The following is a 10,028-nucleotide window of genomic DNA, read 5'->3' as shown; positions in this document are numbered from 1 at the left end:
AGAACTAGAGAGCCCTGGAGAGGGTCTGAGTGATGGAGCGGCATGGGGACCAAGCTTGAGGCATCCAAAGACCTTCCTGGGGGATGTGGCAGAGCTAGGAAGGAATTTCCCAGGAGTAGGACCCTCTGGGAGTGTAGAGCAGGCCTGAAATAAAAAAACAGAACTTGGACTGGGGCTAAGGACAAAAAACAAAACTGAAGACTGATTCCCATCCTGACCACTGTGGACCAACTGGGGGCAAGTCACTGCTCTCCTGGGCCTCCTTTTACCCCATCCACAGATTTGAAAGAGCCTGGGGTGGCCTCACAATTCACCCAGAGCAGGGATCCTTTCCAGGTCATCCCTACCTTCATGGGTGCTAGGTTCCAGCTTGAATGCCTCATGGGACAGGGAGCTCACTGCCTCTCTCCCAGCTACCCCCAATTCCTATCTCTGGGGCTGTCCTGGGAGCAAATCCTACTGAGTCGGGTCTGGGAATGCCCACACCTCCACCTTGGCAAGGAGGGGAGGCTGCCAATATAGCCCCAGGAGCACATGGGGGTAGGTGTGAGGTCCTGCTGGGTAATCCGGCCTCGTGGAACCTTAGTTCATTCTCTGAAAAATGGGAGCAAGGACGTATGGGGTGAAAAAGAGCAGAGGATCCTAATGCACCCACCAGGAACGCTAGGAATGTGGACAATGACCACTTGGGAGGACCACTGGCCTGACCAAGTCTTTGCCTCTTGCGCCCTCTGGTGGCCAGTGGGTGTGGACGTTCTCTAGGTGGGAAGTGTGAGATGGACATGCAAATGAAATGCAAATAAAAGAGAGACATCGGAGCCCTGGGGCTGGGAGCATGTGGGGTCTTCAGCCCAGAGTCCTGCTCTTTGAATGGAGAAGACTATTAGTCATTAGCTGAGATCGCACGGAGGGACTGTGGGTGATGGGGAGCCCTGGGACGGTCTGGGGCACACCACAGCTGCGCCCGCCTCGCTCACAGCACAGAAGCAGCCCACAGCAGCCCCTGGAATACATGCAATTAACTTATTTCGCTGCCTGTCTATCCTGTCCATCTGATGCCTAGGTCTGACAGGGCTGGCCTGTCTTGCGCCCCAGGACATCCCCGGGGCAGGGCCTGGCCCACAGAGGGCAGTCAAGTTTTGCTGGACAAATGGCTGCTTGATGGACAGGTGGAAGGACAGTCGGACAAGAAGTGCCTTCAGAGTGGGCAAGCAGAGGGAGAGTGACTCTGGGGGTGCCACACACCGGTCAAGGCCACTAATGGGGTGGACCTAAGGATCCTCCCTCCCCACCAAACTGAGCTGGGGCAGTGGGGAGACAGGATGGCGGACTGAGGCCCCTAATACACCCTAGAAAGGGGACAGTACGGACCCATTTCCTGGTAATGGGAGGTAGTCCTTCCACACCTCCTGTGTTCATGAACCCTGTCCCAGGCCCTCAGACTCCTTCAAACACTGACACCCCAGCAGGACCCTCTGTCTCCCCCCAGGGTGCCCCTGATCCTTGCCACCCCTTTCTTCCAACCACCCATATCACCAAGAGAGGTGTGGGGGATCCTTTCAGAGCAATGGGCCTGGGACTCACCCTGACTCTACCTCAAACAACTCCATTCTGATCTCCCTGATATCGGGTGCTGGACACTGCACTGGCACACAGCTGGCCTTGGAGGGGTACGAACTGTGCACTATGACCTTCCAGCCTTGACATTCATAGGGGTCAGTACGGGCTCTTCTGTAGTCAGCAGAAATGGACTCAGAGCAATTTGGGCAAATACAGTAAGCTGGAGACTAATGAAACTGCGGAATCAAGTTTTTCTAGTGTCGGGTACAGCTGGATCTGGGACCCCATGCAGTGTTCTTGGTCTCCCCTTCCACCTGCCTAGCTCAACAACCCTCATGGGAAGACGGTGACTTTCCCATGCTTCCCAGCAAAATTCCTGGGTGAGACCTCTCCCTGTGCCACACGCTCATCTCCACCCAATCACGGTGACCTGGGAGATGGAGGCTCTGATTGGCCGGGCCGGTGTCCCACATCCGCCCCCGGAATTAAAGGTGGCTTTTCCATATGGCCCGAGTCTGGGGTGGGCATTTCTGCTCAAGACAGAATGCAGGCCATGCAGGCAGATACACAAATGTCCACCTCAGCCTGTAGAGAAGGTCCAGCCCAGCCTTCCTTGTCCAGGTGGAGAAAGGGAGAACCAGAGAGACCCAAGTCTGGGCCCCACGTCACACAGCATGTCAGAGACAGGACTGAGACTAAGCCAGACTGAAGTCTGCTGTGTGACCTTGTACAGGTCGTGCCACCTCTTGAAAGCTTTTCCCATTTGTATCTGCAGGTGACACCTGCCTTACAGGCTGCCTGAAGACGAAGGATGAAAAGATGATCCTTGCAAAAGCCCCAGCATAGTGCTGGGCCCGCAGTGGGTGGTCTATCAGGTTTAATAGGGTGGCAGTTATTGGTCTGAGGGGCCATGGCCATGACCGTGTCCATGATTGATGGGGGGCAGGCAGGAGTCCAGGGGCAGCAAAGCCTCGTCTCTAGACATTCACAGAGGGGTCCAGAGGCTCTGGGCAGAAGAGGAATGTGCTGGCCACACTTGCTTGGTCTGCAGTCCCTGCCAGATCCCAGAGTTGTGTCCAAAGGCCCGGCTTTAGCTGCGCTATGGGGTGAAGGTCAGGGAGAGGTGTGAGACCCTCAGGGCTGCAAGGTCACCCTGATGAGGCAGCACCTGAGGCAGGACCTTGACTTCTGGTCAAGGGCAGTGACCCCACCCCAGAGCCTATTTCCTCTTCTGCAAAAGGGAACCGTGCGTACATGCCCAGGACTGGAAAGGCAGGTGAAGTCAGGGGCCAGGGGAGACTGCAACTTGACCCTTTAAAGGCCACCAATCACCCTGCGGGGAGCAGTATTGGGAAAAAGTGTGGATGGAAGACTCTGAAGGGGACAACGGGCAGCAATTCTGAAGAGGAAGGGACCAGGGTCTGCAGGGACACAGGCAGGGTCAAGAGCCACAGAGCATTTTATTCCGAGGGGCTGTAGCCGTGGAGGGACGGCAGATGACACGGGGTGTCAGAAGAGCAGTATCCTTGAGGCTGGATGGTGGGAGGGGAGAGATGGTGGTGTGTGAGCCCGGGGCTGGCGGGCAACCTGGTGCAGGCCACCGGGGTGGGCTGCTGACCCTCTTGGCAGCCCCTCCTGCTGCCAGGCTTTCCTAGATGGGATTCTTCAGTATCCCCAGAGTAAACCCGGCACACAGCAGGTGTTCGCTAAGTACGCTGACTGCATACGCATGAGCTCTGCTGCCTCTTGGCTCTGGGGAGGGGCTGTTGCTCTGGGGCTGTGAAGGCCCCGTCCCCACCCCAACCCTCTGAGAGGGCCTCTGTGGCACAGAGCGCCATCACAGTGCCTGGCAAATGAGCAGGGCTTTGAGCGCGACAAGAGTAAGGGCTAAAAAGTCCCTCAGGGGCCTCCCACCTGCCGGGGTCTGCCCTCCACGGGCACAGGACAACAACATGTGCGGCCTTCCTGGGCACCACGCTCTCCTCACGTGGTCAAGCCAACCGCCTCGTGTTGCTGCCCTCCTGCTGGCCTCTCCCCTCAGGTTTTGGTCCTGGCCGTGTGGCTGGCCTTGGCCACTGGAACATCCGGAAGGTGAAGCAAGAAGAGGCTGGATGAGCACGTGCACGCGGGGGCTGCCCTCTTGGCACCCGGTCCCCAGAGAAGCCTGGGCCAGCCTCCCGGAGAGGCTGTGCACCCGAGNCGGAGAACTGGGCCCCCAGCAGCCGACAACACTGGCCAAGATTCAGATGCGTGAGCAAGGCCCCCTCGGACTGTGCAGCCCCATCGAACTCTGATGAGTGCCAGACGGCGGCCTCCGGGTAAGCCCGGCCAAACCGCCCCGCGGAACCCAGCCCACGCTGCAGAACTGTGGGCAGGCAAATGACTGGTGCATCAGCCACTGAGTTCTGGGAGTCTGTCGCGCTGCAGTTAGCTGACAGGGACAACACACATCACTACGCAGCAGCACCCTCTGCTGCCTGACAAACAGCTCCAACAGAACGGAAACGCAGAGACCAGAGAGGGGAGGGACTTTCTCAGGGTCACACAGCAGGTCGGCAGTGGAACGAAGATTCCTGAGCTGGGTGGGTAACTGCCATGCTGGGCCCTGCCTGAGAGAATGTGTGTGAGTGAAGCAAGCAGCTGGCACGTGGCAGGCGAGGAGAGACATAGGATCCCCTTGCTGTCTTGGCAGGAGGTACCTGGGGTCGGGACAGGGCCTATGGCCTGGATAAGGGACAGGAAGATGGCAGAAAGAGCACGAGGGAAAAGGGCTGACGACGTCCTAAGCAGCAGAGCGCTCAAGGTCCCTACCACCCTGAAGCCTCCCACTGATGAAAGCATCCTACAAGCCCAGGAGAAAGCCCAAGTGGTTAGACAAGCAGGTCCCTTCCGGGACACTGAGGGGGTGCGTTAGTTCAGAGCATGGAGGACAGAGGCTCATGACCCCACTTGGCACTGACCTGAGTCAGAGGGGCCAAAGCACCTCCACGTCTCTTCTGGGATCAGGCTGAGGAGGGCGGGGGTGGTTCCTCAGGGCTGGAACAAAACACGTGCAGCGTCCTTGAGGCCAAGGTCAGAGGCCATGGGGCCTGCTCAGTGAGACTGGGGACGGGACTAGATCACCCGCCAGCCCCCTAAGACTCCTGGGCTCAGCCTTCAGGGCATCCTATGTAAGAGTGGGACCAGCCACCCACTTCAGAGGTGTGGTGGGGACTCGTGCAGGCCCGGGCCCTTCAAGCCCACAGGGGCAGCACAGAGAAGCGGGAGCAGCGCCTCATGCTGCTACAGCCTCTTTCAGAAGCACCTGCCTTTTCACAGCAGCGGGCCCAGCAAAGCCTTCGAAAGCTCGGGAAACCGCGAACGAAAAGACAGAAGCGATGGGTTTTTGCAGCCCTACTGTGTACGGGGCGCCATGCGTGACACAACACAGTAAATCCTAGTCCAGATGGTTGTCACCAATAGCAGAACAGACCCAGAGACACGCACATGATGCTACCCTCAGAGAGAAGACAGTGGCCCGCCCATTCTTACACATCCACAAGGCTTGTTTTTACAATTCTTGTGTCTCCGTTTTCAGAAACAGTGACACCGATTTTTTTCCCTTCTTTCTAAACATCTGGTGGGGGACAGGCATGCCAGAACCCCCAACTGCAGGAGCCAGACAGATCTCAAAGTCGAGTTCCAGCCCACAGCACGTGCCCGTGTGTTCAAATGCATGTTTATTACATTATTATGAAAATGAAAACAAAAACTCTCTCCCCCATGTGCAAGGACTGTAAGTGCTTTTCATTTTGAGGCTGTCTGGTCCTCAGTCTGAAGCCTCCTTCAGCTCCGGGCCCCCCCTGCTGCCGGCAAGGCCCCGGCCCACCCCGCTGGCCCCCCCCTACTCCCCCGTTCCGGCCACACCTGCCTTCTAGATGTTCCTCCAACACCAGCCCCAGATCACCGGCCCCAGGGCCTTTGGCCTCACCGCTGTCCAAGGTGGGACATGTTCCCCAGGGCACCTCTGTCTGCATGGGGTTCAGGCCTCAGCTCCCACCTCCCTTCTCTTCCTTCACACATCTGAAGTGCTCTTGTCTGTTCCGTGTTTACCTCGTTGCTGTGTGCCTCCCCGTGAGACCATGAGCCTGCGGGTGTTGGTCACCGCCGCGTCCCCAGTCCCCAGCCCAGGGCTGGGGCACACAGCAGAGCTCAGGACTAGGTGCTGAGTGGCCGAACTCTCCTACTACAGATGCCAAAGGATGAGAGGAAGCCACCAGACAGCAGGAGATGAAGAAAGGGAGCTAAGGAGTGAGAAGCGGCGGCCCCTGGCTGAACGGCAGAGGTCCTTACAGTGAGGAGGCTGAGAGCAGCAGGAGCAGGCGGTCCCTGGGGCTACCTGTGGCCCTGGGCGGCGGCATTCATGTGGTCCCGGATGCTGATGGCCTGTTTGAGAAGACCCTCCACGCTGCGGAAGTAGATGCTGCTGTCGACGAGGTTCTTCACGGCGCTGAAACGGGAGGATGGACCAGTCGGCGCCGCCCTTCCTTTACCCTCCCCTTCCCGTGCCTGCCGGTGTATCCTCCCCACCAGAGGTTGGTGGGGGGTCTATACCAGCTCAGTGCTCAGCAGGCACCTCGGGGATGCTGTGGGCCCCCCGGAAGGCTCATCATGGGCTTCGAGTTTCGATTTCCCTGCCACGCCTATGACATCCATCCAACAGAGCACATGATGGCCAGACGCAACGGGCTTTTAGTTTGTATTTATTTATTCACTTAGGGAATCTCTACACCCACCACGGGCCTCGAACTCACGACCCCAACATCAAGGGTCGCGTGGTCTTCCAACTGAGGAAGCCAGGCGCCCCTAGATGCAACTTTTACAACCGTGCTGCTAGATCACCTGATGTTCTTTTTGTTGTCGTTGTTGTTTGTTAAGATTTTTTTTTTAAGATTTTTTATTTATTTATTTGACAGAGAGAGACAGCCAGCGAGAGAGGGAACACAAGCAGGGGGAGTGGGAGAGGAAGAAGCAGGCTCATAGCGAAGGAGCCCGACGTGGGGCTCGATCCCGTAACGCCGCGATCACGCCCTGAGCCGAAGGCAGATGCTGCACCGACCGAGCCACCCAGGGGCCCCTAGATCACCTAATGTTTTGAAGAAGCTATAAGCATGTAAAGATGGCCTCAAAGACATCTTGCTTTCCTCTTAGATAACCTATTCCTGCCTCTGAATGAAGTTTATCAACTCAACTATGAAAAGCTCTGGAGGTGAGTTTGGAATAACTCACCACCGATTGGGGGGGGCGCCACGGCAAAGCTCATGTTGGTGCCACACTGACGACTGTCTAAGGAAAAGGCGCCTTCCGAAGGCACTACAGGAAAATATTTACCAGGCCACTCCGGGCCTTGCTAACGCCAGCAAGTCACCTGCGTAATGTCTGCAGGAAAAATGAAAGTGTCATTTTAGAGCCCTTCTATTAAAGAGAAAGAGATCACTCCCATTCATTATCAGTCAGGGCCCTGCGGGAAAAGGCCCGGAGATCAAAGTGGGGGTGGGGGGTGGGGGTGGGGGTGGGGAAGGGCCTCGGCCATCACCTGCTCGGTTAGCTTGCTCATCTTAGCACCACCAAATGCAGTCAGCTTTTCTAGTGTTTGCCCGCCTTGATAAAAAGCTCGCTATTTTAAGTTCCCTACTGAATAGTTCACCCCAATTTAATATCTTCAAATTTTACACCAACTGTTAACACTGCATAAAGCGTTTTCAACTAAATGATAAGGGCTCTTCCGTGTCCGTAAAGGAAACATGGTCTCTTAGCATAGAGAAATTCACATCTTCCTCAAGAGAAGTGCTCAGCACTCCGAGAATGCTGGCCTCCTGCCCAGCTCAGCATGGCCCAGTGGAACTTTCTGGAACACGGGAGATACATTCTTTATCCACGACTTGGCTGCTAAGCACTTAAACTATGGTTATGTGAGACAGAGGAGCTGAATCTTTTAGTTCATTTTGCTGCATTAATATTTAAGTGTGAACAGTCCCCCACAGCCCTGCACTAGAAGGGGCAGCTAGAGGAACTGGGAGAAAGTATGGACTCTGACATGTTCTTCCTTCAACCTGGGCCTTGCTAGTGAGCTCGCAGCTGTCCAGGAGCTGTCTGGCAGCTGTCTGGCAGACGTGAGAGAGAACTCCTCTACTTCTTTTCTACTATGCCTTGAGCTAATTAAGGAGGGTGTTTGAGGCCACCATCCTCAAGAAGATGCCATCTGTCCGAGTTGCCTTCTGTCCCAGTGGAGGGGCCAAGGCTACTGATGGCAGAACACTCAGCTCCGTGCCCCTGGCAGCAGGACTTCCTGTCAAGGAACCTTCGCCCACACAGTAGAAACAGGCAGGCAAAGCCCACGGTGCCACAGATGAGCACTGCTGGGGTATCTGGCCTCTACCAAAATGACTTAACCAGCAAAAGGGCAAGCGACACTTCTAAATAAAACCGCCAGACTCCCGAGGCAAACAGAACAAACCAGGACAGTAAGTATGGTCAGGGGAACCAACAGAAGACTGGGAGGCAAGACTTGCAAAGGTGCACTGATGAAAAGAAACGCTGACTACTTGGGGCTCCTGGGTGGCGCAGCGGTTAAGCATCTGCCTTCGGCTCAGGGCGTGATCCCGGCGTTCTGGGTTCGAGCCCCACATCAGGCTCCTCCGCTATGAGCCTGCTTCTTCCTCTCCCACTCCCCCTGCTTGTGTTCCCTCTCTCGCTGGCTGTCTCTATCTCTGTCAAATAAATAAATTAAAAAAATCTTAAAAAAAAAAAAAAAAGAAACGCTGACTACCGCTTTTTACTCTCTCACACATCTTTCTCTGGGGGGGGGTGGGGGGGGATGTGAAGATTTAGCTAAAGCTCAACACAAACTAAGAAGAATGGTCCCCCCACGTTCACACTATCCACGGTAGCCAAGGCATGGGAGCCACCCAAATGTCCACTGACAGGTGCCTACGATGTGGTGCCTCTGTGCGACAGGATGCCACTTGACCTTCAAGAGGAAGGACATTCTGACACAGGCTGTCCCATGGGTAGAGCTGGGGGACAGCATGCTGAGGGACAGGAGTCGGACACCAAAGACAAATACTGGAAGACTCAATGTATGTTGAGGTCCCTAGAATGGCCAGATTCGGAAACAGGAAACAGCGTGGTGGGGGGCCAGGGGCTGGGAGAGAGGGGAAGGGGAGTTAGGGTTTAACGGGGAGAGTTTCAGATTTGCAAGATGAAAAAAATTCTAGGAATGGACGGTGGGGATGGCTGCACAGCATTATGAATGTATCTAATACCACAGAACTGTACACTTAAAAATGTTCAAGGTGGGGGCGCCTGGGTGGCTCAGTCGTTAAGCATCTGCCTTCGGCTCGGGTCGTGATCCCAGGGTCCTGGGATCGGGCCCTGCATCAGGCTCCCTGCTCAGTGGGAAGCCTGCTTCTCCCTCCCCCACTCCCTCTGCTTGTGTTCCCTCTCTCGCTGTGTCTCTCTCTGTCAAATAAATAAAATCTTAAAAAAAAAAAAAAGGTCAAGGTGATAAATTTAATGTGTATGTTACACAATAAAAAAAATTAGAGGGTACCTTGCTGGCTCCCTCAGTGAGCTTGCAGCTCTTGACCTCAGGGTCATGAGTTCAAGCCCTACATTGGGTGCGGAGCCTACTTAAAAAAAAAAAAATCGGAAAGAAATAAAAATTTAAGGGGCACCTGGGTGGCTCAGTCCGTTAAGCATCTGCCTCGGCTCAGGTCATGATCCCAGAGTCCTGGGATGGAGCCCCACATGGGGCTCCTTACTCAGCAGGGAGTCTGTTTCTCCCTCTCCCTCCCACACCCACTTGTGTTCTCTCTCTCAAATAAATAAATAAAATCTTAAAAAAAAAAAAAGAAAGAAAAATTTAAAAATATACAGCCATATTTGTGCTTCGGCACTCTCCCCAAGCTGCTGTCTACCCTACTGGCCAGTCTGTGGTCCCGGCTGTGGGAGGGAAATGCCCCTTGAAGCACTGGCTCTCCGCCCAGCTGACACCTCCCTGAAACCTGAAACCGTTATCACCCCTTCCTATGACACACGGAGGGGCTCAGGCCCCGAAAGAAGCCTGCCTGAGGCACATGTGGGTTGGGCAGATGGTCAGGGGCACAGGCCTGGGTTGGAACCCGCTGTCAAGATCCACATGCCTCAACTCAGGAGCATTCAGCAGGTGAATTCAGATTCACTGGGCAGCTGGCTGAGATGCCCCTGAATGCCCTAGAGGCGACCCCGGGCACAGTGGGACAACGCCAGCAGTGGGGAGGCTGCTGTGCTCACCTGCAGGCGTACTCCACTGTGTAAACAGCTCCCTGGCTCTGCTCCTCCCACCGCTGCATGTCGGCCTGTGGGGAAGAGGAAGCTGTTATCCAGAGGGCTCCCACCTCCCTCCTCTCAGCTCTCTGGGATGGAACACTTGATCACCCAACACCACG

General features: G+C 55.5%; 1 protein-coding gene across 9 annotated transcripts in view; it reads right to left on the bottom strand.

The window, feature by feature from the left end:
* The window catches only part of BORCS8 (BLOC-1 related complex subunit 8), a 28,323-nt gene that overhangs the window by 15,291 nt on the left and 3,004 nt on the right, over positions 1 to 10,028 (bottom strand). Inside the window, exons 3-6 of one of the 9 annotated variants that reach the window (XM_008703923.2) lie at positions 9,874 to 9,938; positions 5,939 to 6,049; positions 4,521 to 4,596; positions 12 to 144 (exon numbers count right to left, since the gene is read on the bottom strand). In XM_008703923.2, coding sequence (XP_008702145.1) covers positions 4,563 to 4,596; positions 5,939 to 6,049; positions 9,874 to 9,938 — 210 coding nt within the window. In that variant the 3' untranslated portion in view covers positions 12 to 144; positions 4,521 to 4,562. Of the gene's footprint in view, positions 1 to 11; positions 145 to 2,422; positions 2,660 to 3,001; positions 4,170 to 4,520; positions 4,597 to 5,892; positions 6,050 to 9,873; positions 9,939 to 10,028 lie in introns of those variants that run through there. The other 8 variants (XM_008703920.2, XR_005834575.1, XR_005834576.1 and 5 more) reach the window with 8 other exon arrangements.

The sequence above is a fragment of the Ursus maritimus genome, unplaced genomic scaffold, assembly GCF_017311325.1.
Source record: "Ursus maritimus isolate PB19 unplaced genomic scaffold, ASM1731132v1 scaffold_14, whole genome shotgun sequence".
In the NCBI taxonomy this organism is placed as follows: Eukaryota; Metazoa; Chordata; class Mammalia; order Carnivora; family Ursidae; genus Ursus; species Ursus maritimus.
Note: the sequence above shows the minus strand (reverse complement) of the source record. Positions and strands in the feature narration are given on the sequence as shown.